Raw genomic sequence first — 17,758 nt, 5'->3', positions numbered from 1 at the left:
ACATAGCTAAAATGGTTCAAAGGTATAAATCTGCATTCACCGTTCATCGAAACTTTACACTACAGCTAAATCCATCTCTGAGAATTTACATTAGGTTGTTTATGATGTCATTAGTGGGGAAAGATTTCTACTTGCTATTCAAAACCTGTGTGGAACATCACATTATGTCTCAGCTGTGTAGCCACTCCGGATAACCAGTAAGAATTGTATTAGTAGGAATTCTACTTCAATTTACAACAAAAAGAAATGAAAACATGAGGATTACAGTCAAGTGATGGCAACAACTGTAATATGCTGAATATAAGTCAATACTTGATGATCGATATAAATAGTAGCCACTAAAATGCATAAATTTCAACTTGCAAGCTATCAAGTCTTTGATACAATAGGATGCGTAATGGACAGTATGTGCTGAGAGATGCCCTTGTCAGTAGTGCAGTGCAGTAGCGCAGCAATTCCACGGTGCTGCCCCATTCTTTCATGGAGTTATTGGCAAGAGACCAATGGTGTTCAGTAATTTTGCAACTGAACAAAAAATTACTGATTGAGGTCAGAAGGCATTCTGCGCCTCAAATTAAACTGACTGCTAAAGTCCCACTTCTCTACTATCACCCTCCCCACTTCACTTGCTTTGCTTTCGATTATTGTTCTTGTCACATTAGATTTATATAGGCTTGTTTGTTTTGGGAGGTAATATTACTACTCGTAACTAAGTATCATCAGTAGATCAACCACCTCTGCCTATTGCATGAATATAAAATCACTAGCAAGATTTAGAAATTCCATGTCAAATTAAAAATTCAGTTCCAAATATTTTTCCATTGGTCTAGCTGAGATTTTCCGAAAAAAGTTATTTGAGAAAATACCCCCTATTATCTCGGGGTGAATATGAACTGCTTTTTGCCACGTTTTCTCGACAACAAAACGGACAAAAAATAATTTACTGCGCTAATTTCTGTGTTGGCAATGGTAAAGAGGTAAAATAGGTGTTGACGCACGGCACGTTCCCTTTGTACCGTAGAGAGTTAGCATCTTAAGAATTAGGAAAGTGTTTCTTTCATGCACACGAAGCCCGAGTCTGGGACAATCTCTTCACAAATCTTGGCACGCCATTTCTTCCTTTCTGTGATCAAAGCACATTTCAGAGTTGGCTTTCCCCTTTCGTCGACTTTTGAGTAATTTCGTTTCCAATTTGAGTAAGTCACTCGTTCGCCGCCTGCCCACGTCCAATCGGAACTCATCTTTCTGTTCAATCCTTTGAAACAACGAGATTCACGTTTATTGGTAGGCCTGATTACTGAAACCAGTATTATTCTACAGTAAGGGCATACTCGTGTTGAAATAGCGAGTGACCTTATACCGAGGCATTCAAGATTCCGAGTGACATACTAGTGGTTTTGTTTAGCTTGTGTTACAACTAGATTTAAGCGTGAGGTTAGACATCAGGGATCCCCGAGGACCCCTTAAGTTTTTGTTAAATTTAGCTCAATTATCGTGCAACCGTGATATGCTTTGTGCAAAATGACATACCGAATAAATAATATCATACATTATGTAGAAATTGCACCGATTTTTATTATTTCCAAGCGAATTTTGTAGGTTAAATTATTGAAATAAGTGGCCGTGTATTGAAAAGCCGCGCTTTTGATTTGATATGAAATAGTACTGAAAATCCATTTCCACAAAGAGAGGAAGTGGCGAATGTAATATTAACTCGTAACGATTCCGACGACACCTTAAGGCACCGAAATTGAGAAACACATTTTTGGATGAACGTCCGGTTGAACCATTTCTATCTAGCTCTAGCAGCTCATCTTGACAGTATTCTTGAATAGTGGTTATGCACATTTCAGAAGCAAATGGATCATGTGTAGGATATTACATTTCAGACCGACATTTTTGTAATGAGTCGTGGAGTTTTATCAGTTATGAAGCGAATTTGTCTCGTGATTTATCTAATTGAAAAATACGAATTAGGATATCAATCATTGTGCAAATTTTGAGATCTCGCGGACTCCCTGAAATTACTTCATGGACTCCCAGGGGTCCGCGGACCCCTGCTTGAGAACCGCTGCGTTAGCTTTACTTGATTTTATGAATCACTATCATAACTTGCCTTGCTATTATGATACTTGCTGTCTTGAATGCCTCACTATTTTGAACGTGAAGCAGTCAAGTTCTGTGTGGCAATGGGTAAACAATTGCATGGTTTTTCATAATGCCTCTTGAAATTCCAACTTTAATTCTAACCTATAAATAATAGCTTGTCCCTTACCCTTTTAACTTTTAAATCTACCCCTCAGCTCATTTGTCAAGTCAAGTATTTGAGTATCACTCATTATGACATAATAACATTATGTAAGATGTCAAAGTTCAAATATGTACCTTTATGCGTCCACAAAGAATATAAAGCCTGTTCTCCATCACACTGAGGATACTTGGTATTTTCTCGATCATACCGATTTCATTGCACTTTGTAACAATGTTGTGGGTTAATCATGACTTCAGCAGGGTTGGAATGACTCGAATCGATTCACGATTTTTTGTTGACTCGAGTCTATTCAAATGCTTTGGATGACTCGCTTCGAGTCAATTTGTGCATTGACTTTACTTGTACTCGAGTCATTGGGGATAACTCGAACCAAGTCATATGACTCGAGACTGGGACGACAAGACAGACATTTCATTTCAACTACGAAGTTTGGGAAAGTAACCACATGATGGGTATTTCGTCTATCAGTCCTGATACTCGAGAAATAGGACCAGAAACTGTTAGGACTGAGGAAAATTACGATATTATGAATGTGAGCCATTCTATATCTCGTGCAGAGTTGAAAAGTGGGGTGAACTAGCCCTACTCATAGCACTCTAATCAAAAACTACAACAATACAAAATCTATTCCTTAGAAATAAATCCTGATTAGCCTTAAATTGACGAATTAGAATCCATTTCCTATGGTCATATGCGGAGTAGAACCGAAACGTATGGTATCTAATAACATACCTATCCATAGTTTCTGATTCTTTGCTTTGCGACGCAACCAATTCATGTGTTTCTTTGTTGAAATGGTGGCTAAATGCGCGTTCATGTTTTCCCGACATTTCCTGTATGCTGAATTCCAAGATTCTCCTTGTGAAGACGCAGGGTGTACGTAGTAACATCTACAATATTCACGTACGGAAGTGGATGGAAGTATATATCCGTGAGTTGAAAGCTAGTTTTGAGTTGAGAGCTGCATCGATCAAAAATATTGGCTGATGTTTTGTATTTTAAATGTCTAGTATTTGTTCGAACAGCATTGTCACACGCACTAAAAGCGTTATGCATATGCTACGGTAGGATACTATAAACAGCAGCTACCTGTCTCCATAGTTGTGCCATTCGTCATCGCATACAGGCGGTTTTGTTGGAGGAGCTGCTTTTAATTTTGCAGGCGAGTATTCAACCCAGCTTGCGCCGTTACAGATCAGTAACTTCTTTGCAACATTGTCGTAGTATGAACGGTCATACATTTGCAAGTTACATGGACGACGGATTGGATTTCTTGGGGTGTGTGAAGGTATCTGGAGAAAATTGATGGAACATTTTACTATGCTGTATACAATTATTAGCTTCAGAATAAATAATTTAGTCCATGTAGGGTGGTATTTTAATAAAGTGAGTTACTAGGTGTCCGGATTATGAAAATGAATATGCTATACAGAGCACCAAGTCAATGTATTATTGCCTGCGACATTTACCATCAGTATGGATTTCAGGATACCGTAAGTTCAACAGAACAGTTAAATGATACTGAAATTAATAACAGTGATACCACAATGCTTATGCATTTCAATTGATACGGAATTCTTGACCAGAAAACGCTAGCATTGCTCACTACAAAGAATTGAATAGTTGGATGAATTGATCAATGACATTGATAAAGAGAGGTTTTCACAGAAATTTGATCCTGAGTCTAGTATGAATTGACATGTTTGTAGCTACGAGTAGAGTCAAAATTTTTGCAATAATTAGAAGACATTAGACCGACATAAAAGTTTTGGTATTCAGAATTCGAGATGACAAATGAAATGGGTCCGCCGAACACAGTATATTATTGAAAAGTATATTTTCGACTGACACTCGTCAGGGGTAATCGTCAGCAACTAGTAGAGAAGTATAACTTAGAAACAATCGGCCCAAAGACACTAACAAACATATAAGATGGAGCCAAATAGACCGTTAACTTACGTCAAGTGAAGGCTCGAATCTGGAATTCTGCAAAAAACAGCATGGATTACATTACTCGTACATGAAAATTCAAAACCAGATATGCGTTTCCAGAGTAACGCTTGAAAATGTCACCTGACTAACTTTTGGGCACTGAATTAAAAAATGACTTCCGTTTCTTTTTTCTATCGCGTCAAGTTTTTGGGTTAGGCACCCACCACATTGTCTCATAACCCACATAAAAGTCAGAGATATCTAGAACTAGAACTATATAGACTTTCTGAATCATCTTCCATTTCAAAATCTTCATCATTAGGCCTTCTAACCATAAGATCTTCATCTACCTCGGATCATTATAGCGTCTAACCAAAAATAGGTGAAAGCATCGGCCTAGATCGATACAAGTACCTGCTCCCCAATAATTCAATTGACCCCTTGGCTGTATAATGTATTATATGATAAAAGTGTGGATTTCTATATGGTATGGAAAACCAATATAGCTAAATTCATGAAAATTTGCATATTTTAGGCATATGTCGTAAAGCAAAAACTCGTCGTGATAGAAGAAAACCAGTGTCATTTTTGAAATCAGCACTTCAAAGTTAGCCTGACTCAAGTGCAAAATCAAATTCAACAAATTTTTCGTACCAAATTGTTGGCCAGTGTTATGTATACCGTTATGCAGAAAAAATATTACATATCTAACCTCTGCCTGTGGTTCATCATTTATCACGTCATCATCGGTTGACAGAGCTTTTGTCGGTTTGAACAGCCCTGAAGAATAAACATGAAAGTGATTCAACAGATGTGAATTACCAACTTGCAAATTCTATGACACATTGGCAGCATGTAGCAATGCTTAGTAAGACGATTTTCGTGGACTGATTCTCTGAGCATAAAATACTTTCACAAAACAAAAAACGTTACTATTCCAAGGTAATAATACAAATTTACTTTACCAAATACTACTACTAAATACTCTAAAAAACGCATCTTCATTTCCGATGAAACTAATGGCATTCTTTAAGAGATGTGGTCGCCGACAACTGTGAGGCTTGAAAAATGGCAAAATATTCAATTAACCTTCAACTGGTTTTTCATCTTGCACTTTCTCTTCGTCAATTGTTATTGGTATTAGTCCGTGAAACTGGAATAAAGTCAAATATAGATGACAAATATTTTACATAAAATATTCAGAGAAATAATCTTAACATTGACGTTATACAACAAAGTTATACAACAAAGTCTTCAAAACACAGCTCATCATACAAAAGTACAGTAGCTGGTCATATTTGAAATTTCTTTTAAACAATCATAATGTTGATGCCCAACGGCACATTAATATACTCTTTGAATTTTCATACCCAATTTTGCCGCAACTAAGCCGCATCTGCTTACGTTTACAGGACAATGTATTTTGATAGTGTCTTGCTGAAATGTAGAAGTTATTCATTAATCGAGGCACTCATTTGCTCTCGCTAGGAAGCTCAACCTTTCACTTATCTGGTTATTCATCTAGTATTTCTACAGGATGCCTCTACTTGGTCTGCTTACTAAAATGATGTTGGTTTCACACCACCTACGATTTACTTGACAGATTTTATGGATACATTGGTAGCATAGTTACATTACTTAGGCAATGACCACAATAAGATACAGGGCTTGTGGCACAACTAAAGAATCAAATTTTGTCTCGTGGCCTATTCTGTATTAGAAGGGCTTCTTGGAGATACATAACTTCAATATAAAATTGAGTAGTATATTCATATGGAAATGAACTCGAATATTTCCAGCTGACACTCGTCAGCAACTAGTAGATAATATTGGAAAGAACATTGTATTTTAACAATCGTATCATGAAAATTGATGTGACCGGCATGAAATTTCGAATAATCATCAATGTATTAGTACTGTATTATTTACAGCGATGTATCCAACAATTTGTGGAAGTTGTCAGTTATTTAATTATGTTTCAAATGTATTATTTCGACTCAAATTAGTAGGCCCCTCTTGAAAACTGGTACTTCTACTTGGGCATCACCATATTGAACAGCACAACTTAAATAATAAAACAATTATCTAATTCTCAATACATGTCGAAATTTTCTATTCGTGTGCCATAAACAATGCTAACACCACTGAAACTTCATTGAAACTCAAGGAAATGTACCTCCCATCTTCTATGCGTTCGGTTTCCGAAATATGTAACAGGTTTCACTTTGACCGGCTTCCCAAGCTTTCCATACTTCCTGGTTTTGGGTCGTGGCGTAGAAAGAACTGGAACTATAAAAAGGGAATAGAAATCGGTAAATAGGCAGGTTACCTTCAATCCTTGTGTATTATACGGATAAATTGGCACAATTTTTTTATCTTGTAGCCCATTGGTACTTTAAGGGGCACTGCGCTCTAAAAATGATGTGGTCTCAAATTGAAGTGCAGATCAAAAAAAAATTTTTGCCCGCAACCATTTTCTACATAAAGCCACTGTATTAGAGTGAACTAAATGAAATTTGTTTAGGACATTTCCGCTCCAGCTGCCGCTGCTGCACTTCATAGTATCTTAACCCGTTGCAAAATTTATGGCGCGATATCTTCGCCGTCGCACTTGCTCAACGCGATTAGGCAGTCACGCAGAGAACGCACTTTAGATAGTTGTCAGTCGATATTATGAAGGAATTATGTCTTACACGCCAAGGCGGTTTAGATACGGCGTTCAACGGATGATGTTTAGTGAGGAGATTTATGTCTAAATTTCTCTAGGACAGAAATAGAGCATGTCCTATTCTTATATATAAAACATGACCATCACCAATCAGTGTGCCATACGAACAATGAACATTTTAAAATTCCTAGCGGTCATAATTGGTCATTGCTACGATACGTTATTGGAATTTACAATCCCCTATCCATTTTTGAACTACATGCCCGAGATTTCTTCCAGTAGAGCAGCAGAACCTGGTTACAAAAAATAAAGGCAGTCCTGAAATGCTGATATAAGATACTATCCATATGTTTATGGATTTTCGTGCTAATTCATCCAAAATCAATACATCGATAGGTAACAATAAACTTTTTCATCGCAATGCGAGACACGAGACGAATACTGGCATGCAAAACGTGATCCAGTATTTGACTGCTATTTGCAATAGTGATTTGTTTGGGCACGACAAAGTAGATCTAAGAAAGCAGCAACGCACCATTGAATCACTATTTTAAATTTATTTCAAAAGAAACCTGATTCATCTCTCAGCAATCGACGAGACTTCCTTCTTTTCTTGTTGCTTTTCCTGTTCTTTCTGTTCTTCCTCCGCTTCTTTGACGACTTTTTCGGCTTCGATGTTCGCACATTGTGGTATCCTGCTTATCAGAAAACAGTAATTTTCAGAGGATGTCGTTGACGTTGCTGTTGGTAATTTATGAGAAGACCAAGCCAACTTCAATAGAAGTTGAACACCAAAGGTTTGAACAGTACCAAATTGAGTAGTCTTTTAATCATATAATACAGGACGGCTTTCGTGTCGTCAGGAGGTAATTTGAAGGACCCTATCACAAAAATAGGTGATTTTTTTATCACACAATAATTTCTTAAGTACTTATAATGAAGGTTATTGAGTTAGCGCAGGGTTGTAACCAAGTCACAAGGTTCCAAGTAACAAGTAAATTGGCACTCATTACCAGAGTGCCTAGCTAGCAGGAAAGCTGCGAATAGCAGTTTTACAAGCAAGTATTCCATCTAACCCTACACAGGATAAAGCCAATGACCTACCCATTGAAAACCAGACCGTCAACCTGACCCAAATTGCCACATCGGTAAAAAACCACTGATACTTTGCCGTACTGTAATTTCCTTATTATATCATACATAACGAATTCACTACCTTTGATGGGGGAGTTGTGTCGTTTGCATTTTCTCGATCCAGAGTCCAAGATCACGACGTTACAGCCTTTTCTGCTGACCTCCAAAACTGCGTTCACGGGCGTGTGAAGGAGCATTTTGAATTTTTCCTTACGCTCTCTGATACCGTCGTGCACCGCCGATACAACCCATTCTCTACTCGTTGAGCCTGAAAACACCTCGGAATTTTGAAAACCTCAGATTTACTGCACGATTTTTGCGTAACACATGCAGGGATGCGTGCCTTACACATTGCTAAGGAATGTCACACTTTTCTTGTATTCATTCCTTATAAATGGGCAATTATAATTGTTATTATTAGTAAGTTTTTATAAGCAAATGAAAATATGTTTATAAATATAATTGGAAATTGCCATTATACATCATTGTAATCTGTAATCCCAACAAAATTGATATCAGTGAAGCCTTACACAATGTAAATGTTGAACGTCCACGTTCCAATCTCTGCGATCCTAACGCAATTGTCAGAAAATCGGAATGACGCTTTGGAAAAATCTACCTGGATCGAATTGAATCTGTTGCGCGGAGCCGGCACTGAAATCCCGGCCTTCGCTTGCGGAATTCATATAAACCACTTTTGCTCCGACAAAGGACGATGTACGCAGATTGCCGTATCTTCGAATATCGATTGCGGACGTCTTGTTTTCGCACAACACAAGCGAGCTGATACCTACTTCAATTCTAGCCCACGACATAGAAAATCTACAAAGAACGGACAGTTGTAATGATGTTTATTCACACAAATCTAGCATCATACGAAGCAATCAAGTATTGGTTTCATTTCTGAATTCAACTAGGTAATAAAATTCAATAACTTGTATGCAGCGTTACCTGTATCCCATTCTGACATTTGCCCAATCGTCTTCCACATCAAACACAAAACTGTCGTTTGTGACATTCAATTTACTGCTGACAGTGTAAATCAATTTACGAGTCTTCAGGTCGCTAACGCTGAATTCGGACACGGGCACCAGTCGTCCATTTTGTTCTTTCTGAATGAAAATTCGCCCTGGTCAAATCAATCGTCAATAGTTGTGCATAAGATACGCTGCTTTATGATGACATGATAAAAGGATTGCAAATATACACGGGGTAATCAAAATCAGACACCCCACCCACACATGGTCACTGGTCACTCAGTAACAAAGTACTTCTTCAGAGAGTAACCTAGTAAACTCATAAGCCTGTTTCCCTTCATAACTGCTAAAACTTCAGGACTCACATCAACAATTAACCAAATTGCAGTTTGAGATGAAATATCTTGCTGCACAAACTCATTTCAATTGTCCAATTTCCAATTGCCTACTGTTGCAGATGTTTTGTTACGGTTCATGAAAAAAAATGGAATAGAAAGGATGATCATGGTTAATCTGTCTCGATAAAGGGAATGAAACCTCGCCACGGAATTCATTCGTCCTGTAATATACTATAATATCTAAAATAACTTCAGGATGAGCTGCCGTACAGAAATGACTAGGCTGGACGTAATATGTTCATTAAAAAATATAATTTTTCAATTTCGGTGCCATACATGTTGCGATCATCCCCAAAGTTATCATCGGAAGCGTTCGCGTTATTAATCCATTCCCCTCCACCCTTCACAATGAAAACAGATTTGGGGCTCTCGCTGCAGAATACGCTTTGAAATAACATAAATTTTCACAATTTCTACATATGGCATGATGTTTTTTTCACTAAAAGTCAAATTGTTGCCTGCAGTTAATATTTGCACAAGACAGGAACGGTTGGACGATAATTGACCTAAAATTGAAATAAAACATATTTTTGGGGTCTGTGACGGTCCAAAATGGGTCCGTGAAGACAAAAAGGTCGAGAACCACTGCTCTAGAATATCTTGATGCAATATCGGTGCAGTGAGATGTACCTTCTTCAATAACCCGTGCGAAGGTGGGTGTGTGACGGAAAATCGAATTCCGTCGTCATTCGCAGATTCCCGATCGCTGGCCATCAAGTTGTGGCTGTCAATATACACCCCATAGTCTTTGGTACCTGACTCAATAAAATACGGTATATTATAAGAAATGTCTCACTTGTGGTAACCATACCCATACCTATCATCTCAATAGAATTGGTAGGTACGTTCAGCGTCACAGTGGGGGGAGTATTGTCCAAATTATCAATTTGAAAGTTGACAGTCGAGGGCCGTTCCGAAAGTATGCCTGTGTAAAAGTGTGTAATGTTCAGTACTGTTTAAAATGCGAATTTAATTCATTTTAAATAACAAAGCCTACTTGACCTGCACTGCATCAGAATTTTTAAGCAATACTTGCATTTCTAGTAATGTCACACGTTCAGAGGCTACTCTAACCATTTTAACACTAAATGGAGTTGCTTAATAACTTCAGGCATCCAGACGTTGTCCCAAATCCAAGTGTTTTTGTGGATTCTAGCTGAACCGATTCAGAATTGGATTCAACACTATCAGGTTATTGAATGAAATTAGTCTAATTTTGTCAAAGTATCCCTGAATCAACGGCGAATTACACCTTTCGAGATAATTTTCCAGTTTAAGAACCAGCTTTATACAGGGTTACCATATTTTGGAAGCGGAAAGGGCGGACACTCTTTTCAAGTAATAAAAGTTACATTATCGGAATTGAAAACAGTCGATCTAAAGATTTTTGCTGCAAATCTAGTTTTGTTGACGAAAAAAGGACATCATTCCGACTTGACTCCCGAATGACTCGTTTGAACGTGTCCGCAATACCTGTTTTGCGTCATTCATGGCGTTTTAGCCTAGCTGTCAAAGCTAAATGAGGACGAATTTCCAAAAAGGTGGACATTTAGACGTCCTCGGAGGTAATTTTCGATGAAGGATACCCATACCGCTACATAGCCTTTAAAAATACAATGAGTAAATGGCACCCACACAAATTTACGAATGACACAATATCAATACAAGGAAAATAGTTGACTTACCATCGATAGTATAACCCGCATTCACAGAATCAGACACTACAAACGAAAACCGGTCGATAGCACTCGGTTCCCCATTATTCTCATACATCAGTTCGTCGTTTTGTAGCTCTGCCAAGGTCACGTTCGGAGATTCAAGACTCACAGTCCGGTGATTGACAGTCAGTATTCCGTGTAGCGGCAGAGTAGTGATGATGAGATGAACATTCTCTGAAATAGGAGATCCTCGTCTAAAGGAAATATCTACTTACCCCCACCCAATAGCAACCTAACTAAGAGGTCCATCGACTACTCGGGACCTATCATCTGGAATGCATTACCACCACATATCCGTGAATTGCCCTATAATAGATTCAAAAAAGCCCTACTTGATCACCTCTTGTCGTTACACTAACACTGTTGCCCTACCTCGCCCAGACATTGCTTCATTGATCATTTGCTACCATCGTTTAATTTTTCTTCTATTTTAATTTTTTTAACTACTGTAACATTTTTTACAGCCAGACTGTTTAGAGTCAAGTGTACCTGCTTGAAGCTGGTGTGATCAGACTAGACGACCTTCACGGTCTTATCGATCATTCCTATCTAATACCGAATACTGTGCATGCATATTTTCTGTACCACTGCCGTGTGTTATGTATTTTGGTTTGATGAAAATAAAGACTCTCTCTCTCTCTCTCTCTCTAGGAGCAATGATGTGTGTCGGCTAGATGCTTTGTAATATGTTGCTCTTTGAAACTATGTCCAGAGCATGTAACAAAACAGAAATATGTCTGCTGCTAAGTATTACCAATAGTAATCTAGCTCTTCCAGTTATGAAATATATGATTTTTAACAAAGGACACAGATTACAGAAGGTTTATTCCTTCATTTAATCATAGCTATGGTCCGAAACATTACAAGATCGTACAACCACGGAAAAACAGGTGCTGTAACAACTTGGGCATCAATTAAACAACTTCAATTACATCTGAAATCGTAATAAAATACACTGATGTTCATTGCTTATGGAGACATGCCTAGTTGCCCATTTAGCAAGAAGATAAGGATATAATAACATAGCGTATGGAAGTACATGAAAATGAAAGTAAAAGACACATGTTGCGTTGGTTCAACGAAATTCTTTGTCAACTATTCATAAGAAAATTTAGCAAATATTCTATCAATTGTATCTGAATACCACAGAATGCGTCATCTGTCCTGAATAAATTGAATCGCATTCAAACGCAATGTCTTTTCCATGCACGAGTTACCGAGAATAGTGAAGAAAAAAATGAAATTATGAAGTGTATTACCTTTAGAGGTGTCGGGGTCCACAATAGAAATTGTCAAATCGTTGACAGTCAATGCGGCCCCTCGGAATAACGTCAAAATCTTCACGCCCCCAACAGAATCAATGTTTGGAAACAAAGTGACTGAAGGCGGTATTACGTCAACCGGAACGATGTCAACCATGACGGCAGCTTCTCTGCTGTCAATCCCGTTACTGGCTTCGACTACAATGCTATCGAGCAGAGAATCCTCCTTGCTTTGATGGGAATATATTATCTAGAAAACAAAGAGCATATCCTAACAACGCAGACAATTCTTTGTCATTTGGCATTTTCCGTGTAAGAGTTGCCACATGGAGTTAGTGATCCAAATCCTAGTTTGGTTCAAGTTTTACCCCGGATGCCCTACGCCCCTACCCCTTTTCCGCAGCAGCGCTTTAGGGTAACAGTAGCAGATGCAATTTGAACCCTTGCTTGCAGATTGTGGGTCCAGTGCGCCAAGATACGGCTGCTGTCTATCTACATGGACAATAAAAGTGTAAAATCAGCAAAAAATAATATTTCTTTGATTTGGCTTCAATTTTCAAGGTGGCAATGGCTTGTGTCTCTGAGCAACATATTCTACTGAATCAACATAACATTCGAAATCAGTGACCTTATTAAGTCGGAGGTGGAATTTGCAAGATTTTTTAACAATTCTGTCTCGGATGACATAATAGTGTGCATAATAAATTACCGTACAACATTACGAAAGATAACTATGACATGTATTGGCTAGCATTGAGAACCAGTATCATATAACAATATTCGTTACCTTTCTTGCCATTAAATCCATTTGCGAAAATGCAGTAATTCGTTCCGAAGGGTTAGCTATATGCTCCAGTTGGCCGAACGCTGGCTGGGTTATTACTTCGTAAGATATGTCTTGCGGGCGATCGAATCCATCCTTAGCCGACAGCACGTCAGTTGTTATATAAACCTGGAAAGTGAAACAAACGATAACGACGTGATACAAGTAAGAAATATTTGTGGTATACGGATGCCTGAAATTTATACAAAACTGTCCCAAGTTTTCAGCAATTTTCATGAAAATAACGTATTTTCCAATAACTACATAAGGCGAGAGGTAGTCACAAACGGACACTACACTTTTTATCAATATAGTCCACTGCAGAGGTCTCAAACTCAAATGTACTCGCGGGCCAATTTCCTACTTTTTCATGGCGCGCGGGCCGCAGCACCAATAACAGGGGAATTCAATGTATTTTCGAGTAGACCTTATTTGACGGGACCTTTAAGACTGACATGCCACACGCATCTTTAATATGTGATTTACTATTGTGAATTCACGCTTGGCACGAAAAAAAATCACATTTTAAAATATTTGAATAAAATTGTTGCTGTACTTGGCATGGCTGCTGTAGACACCATGCGAGAGTACAAATGCATCAGGACATCGTAAAAGCTGTCGCGTTGTAATTTTGCAGCTGGTGGAAATTTGACGTGTCACAATTATAGGTAGAATATTTTAGAATTTTACAAAGTTAGATCTGATATCAGAGCATTATTGGAGCAGTACGGCCTAATCCGGATTTCAGGCATACTCCTGATAACAAAACTATTGATCATGTCATTACCTATGTCAAATTAAATCAGCGTTAGATTTACCTTCGAATACTGGAACAGATCTAAAACAACTTGAATATAATGATGACTGTGCCATAGCGATAGAAATTTCCAATCGCCGAAGTATTCAGTGGTAACTTTTGAAATTGATGTAATAGTGAACTTTGATGAGTAGTTTCAAGCTTCTGGAGTGGTTTTGGGGCGAATTTCCAGTTTTCAAATAAAAAAAAGATATATGACAGTTAAATGTTGTCGAATACTTCTAAATCCAAATTACGGTCGCGGGCCGCGTGTTTGAGACCTCTGGCCTACTGCTAAAGACTGCTTGAAGTAGTTTTGCTCCACTTAGTAAACTGCTACTTCCACTCAAATGGAACATTACAATACTTCAAGTAATATCATTTGGTACTTTGAGGACCTTCGATTGTATTGTTGAAACGCAGAGAGTCATAGGTAATCGGCATACCTATCACCGTGAATCGGAATCCTGAATAATAGCTAGTGTAGCTATTTGAAAATGGAAAGAGTTATGACCAGAGGTCTAGTTTCGACTTTACATTTGGCAAATTCAAAAAGTCAAGAGTGAAAATGCATGAAAATTCGTTCATACCAGCCTAGCCTTTTTCCAACTACTTTGGACATTACAAAAGATATACAACTTGACCTAATCATTAATCAGGTCACCTTTCGCCCTTCTTCTACGCTCACTGAGCCCGTCACAATATGAATAGATCCCCGGTCTTTATTCTGAATGGTAATTTCAAAATTTTCCCGACGAGTAGTCCACGTTCCGTCGGTGACAGAAAATCGGAACGAATCCTGTCGATGTGAAGTGAAATGTGTTATTTGGTCGAAAATTGCTAAAATTCGCAAATTTACTCGTGTCCTCGTAGAAAACACGTCAGTGTGGAGATAACGTATCTTGTTATCCGCTAATTCTTGTTCCGTAAATGTGTCTGCGAGGAGTAGGTCTACCCATTCTTCGCCATCTATCAAGATAAGATCGGAGTTGGTCAGCAATGAAGTACTTACACTTTCCGAGTACTCAAGTCGGCTTTGCCAAGTTGCACCACTTACTCAAGTACTAGTTTAAGGGGTCCATGGACATATAAGCATGCAACATATTAGCATGCGACACTTCAGCATGCGGCAATCAGGCATGCAACAGATGAGAATGTGGGTTAAATTACAGGATAGGTTGGATTTAAGGTAGGGTTAGGGTTATGGTTGTGATTAGGATATACATAAAGGTTAATTTCAGCGTTATGGTTGGAGTTAGGGTTAGTTTTAGCGTCACATGCTGAAGTGCCACATGCTCAAATGTCCTTTTTCATTATGTCGTATGCTCATATATCAGGCAACCAGTATAGGGATATGTTTGCGACACTTTCACGGTCGAAAGGGCAAAATAGCCATTGTATCACGGTAAATTCAATATATATTATCAAAATGCCACTTATTTCTAGTATGTTTTGTCACAGCAAGTCACAGTGATGCAACCTGCAATTTGGTGAGTAGCCACCTCTGATTACCTGCTAAAAGTATATGACCGATCAACGAAATCCACTTTTTAATCTGCATTCCATACCTTTACTTTCTACTTCCATTCGAAGTAATTTTGATGTGTCTTGGGAATCACAACTGGAAATTGAGTAGAACTTTACGACGTTACTGTTACTTCTACCTGCGTACTAACGCTGGCTAATTTGACCACCTCTGGCTTAAGATGGTGTTGGCAAATGCCAGTTAATTGTTCAAGCTCTATAGGTTACTTAAAGAATGTGGGTAGGGACTGAGAGAGCGCTCAAGCTGGTGGTGGCGATGGTACACAAACTCCTACTAGAGGCACAGGCTTGGTTATATAATCCAGTAAACAAGTGTAATGTCTGTATAAAGTTCACAATCTCACACAGAAAACTTGAAACCGTAATGTATACCTTTTTTCTGCAATGATCCCTGGGTAGGAAGAGAGTGTAAGATATATATCAACTCATCATTCGAATTATCACCATCGGCAGAATACAACACGACCTCGTTGAGAACCTAAGGGTGAGAAGTACATTAATTCAACTTGTCAATTTCACGTATTTACTATCTTTCAATGATCTTACTGCATTGTCTCCGAGTTCAACAGTGATTCCTTTATTTGTGACGGTAGTAGGCTTTTCGTCATTCACCATCAATACATTAACGGCCTGTTTTTATGAAAGAGAATGTAATATTTCTTTCGGTAAAATTTTGATGGTGTAATACCATGTCCGTCATGTAAGTGTGCTGCCCGTCGCTGATTTTGAGTCGAAACGAGTCACCTGAATTTTCCGTGCCATCGTGAAGGTAAGCAGGACGCACGACGTGTCCGGACCAATCATGCATGGAAAATTCAGACATGGGGTCCATCTCATGCATCAAATGCGAATGGTCAACGGCCCTGCAAAGATTACGTTTTGATTTTGTTCATGGCAGATTTATTTCTGGTTATGTTTTTTAGAATTAAACATTTGTTAAGCGCTACATGCTTTTTACAACTTGGATTTTGAATAGGATAAAACACAATTGGCATAAGTGCGTATCACATTTATGAGTGAAAAAGTCACAAAGACCGCATGAAATACCCCTTGTATTACTATAACTAAATATATGCCACTGTGCGAGGTATCATTCAGGGTTGTAACCAAGTCACAAGGTTCCGAGTCACAAGTCAATCTCACTTTTACAGTTTTGATTCAAGTCAAGTCAAGTCATTTTCAATTCACCACCGAGTCAAGTCCGAGTCAAAACTATAAAAGTGAGATTGACCAACAGTTCATGGCCCTATTTTCCAAGTATCAGGACTGATACACGAAATACCAATAATGTGGTGACTTTACTATTCTTCGAAGTTACATTGAAATGTCTGCCTTGGTCGTCCTAGTCTCGAGTCATATGACTCGAGGACAAGTCGAGTCAATACACAAATTGACTCGAGTCGAGTCATTTTACGCATTTGAAAAAATGACTCGAGTCAAGTCGAGTCACCAGAAAACCGAGGCTCGAGTCATTACAACCCTGGTTGACGGATACGGTATCATAATAAAGAATATCGATCGGGTGTGAATGAACATTGTAGTCTAAATACACCGTAAATACCGCAATAACAACTTGAATACAATGCTGGCTAATTTGACCACTTCTGGTGAGATTTATATATCCTTATTATAATAGTATCCTAATCAAGCCGGCACAGTACGTCTTAACCGGACGCAATTACTTGCTAGTCGAGCAATATTTAAAATAAGTCACCTTTTGTTCGACCTTTTAGACCTCCGCATTTGCATTTCATCGAACAACATTCCGTGCTGAGGCGGAGTGGACACAGACACCATAACCTTAATGAAACCATGAATGCATTCCATCACATAACGTTACTCAGGCACTCTCTCACCTCATTAGCCGGGATATCACCATCGACAATTTGCAACACCGAATCAGTGAGAGGGAACATACCACCTTCGTTGCAGGAGAAGTTATCGGATTTCACAAACGGAGGCTCGTCATTCGTCGGGGCGATTGCAATCAGGAACGGTATCTGGATGTATTAGAATTGCAGTACAATCAATCCCTGTATATAGGTATTGTGTGTACAATGGATTGTGTTCGCACTACGTTCTACTTTAGCAGCATCTAGATTGTGGTAAATTGATAAGCAACTTTGCTTTGAATGACTAAAATCTGTCATATAACAGAAGCTTGTGCCACCAGATGGGAACAAATAAAATGCTCAATTGTTCATTGATAACACTGGTCAACAAAATGAAAAGA

At 38.5% G+C, this 17,758-nt stretch overlaps 1 protein-coding gene across 2 annotated transcripts in view; it reads right to left on the bottom strand.

Annotated features, from left to right (window-relative positions):
* Positions 1-191: 191 nt before the first annotated feature.
* Positions 192-17,758, bottom strand: part of LOC145451838 (FRAS1-related extracellular matrix protein 1-like) — a 40,747-nt gene continuing 23,180 nt past the window's right edge. For both annotated transcript variants that reach the window (XM_080330064.1, XM_080330065.1), the window contains 23 exons: positions 17,382-17,525; positions 17,240-17,325; positions 16,214-16,388; positions 16,072-16,155; positions 15,898-16,003; positions 14,840-14,949; positions 14,645-14,779; positions 13,149-13,313; positions 12,359-12,611; positions 11,067-11,273; positions 10,199-10,306; positions 10,012-10,136; positions 8,958-9,118; positions 8,626-8,828; positions 8,089-8,274; positions 7,445-7,567; positions 6,381-6,493; positions 5,294-5,357; positions 4,917-4,984; positions 4,232-4,258; positions 3,362-3,564; positions 3,005-3,162; positions 192-1,255 (listed from right to left, as the gene is read on the bottom strand). In XM_080330064.1, coding sequence (XP_080186190.1) covers positions 1,041-1,255; positions 3,005-3,162; positions 3,362-3,564; positions 4,232-4,258; positions 4,917-4,984; positions 5,294-5,357; positions 6,381-6,493; positions 7,445-7,567; positions 8,089-8,274; positions 8,626-8,828; positions 8,958-9,118; positions 10,012-10,136; positions 10,199-10,306; positions 11,067-11,273; positions 12,359-12,611; positions 13,149-13,313; positions 14,645-14,779; positions 14,840-14,949; positions 15,898-16,003; positions 16,072-16,155; positions 16,214-16,388; positions 17,240-17,325; positions 17,382-17,525 — 3,219 coding nt within the window. In that variant the 3' untranslated portion in view covers positions 192-1,040. The remainder of the gene's footprint in view (positions 1,256-3,004; positions 3,163-3,361; positions 3,565-4,231; positions 4,259-4,916; positions 4,985-5,293; positions 5,358-6,380; positions 6,494-7,444; positions 7,568-8,088; positions 8,275-8,625; positions 8,829-8,957; positions 9,119-10,011; positions 10,137-10,198; positions 10,307-11,066; positions 11,274-12,358; positions 12,612-13,148; positions 13,314-14,644; positions 14,780-14,839; positions 14,950-15,897; positions 16,004-16,071; positions 16,156-16,213; positions 16,389-17,239; positions 17,326-17,381; positions 17,526-17,758) is intronic.

The sequence above is a fragment of the Botryllus schlosseri genome, chromosome 12, assembly GCF_051294905.1.
Source record: "Botryllus schlosseri isolate E-star chromosome 12, Bs_hap1, whole genome shotgun sequence".
Lineage (NCBI taxonomy): Eukaryota > Metazoa > Chordata > Ascidiacea > Stolidobranchia > Styelidae > Botryllus > Botryllus schlosseri.
The sequence above is the reverse complement of the archived record's forward strand: the minus strand, read 5'-3'. Positions and strand labels throughout refer to the sequence as shown.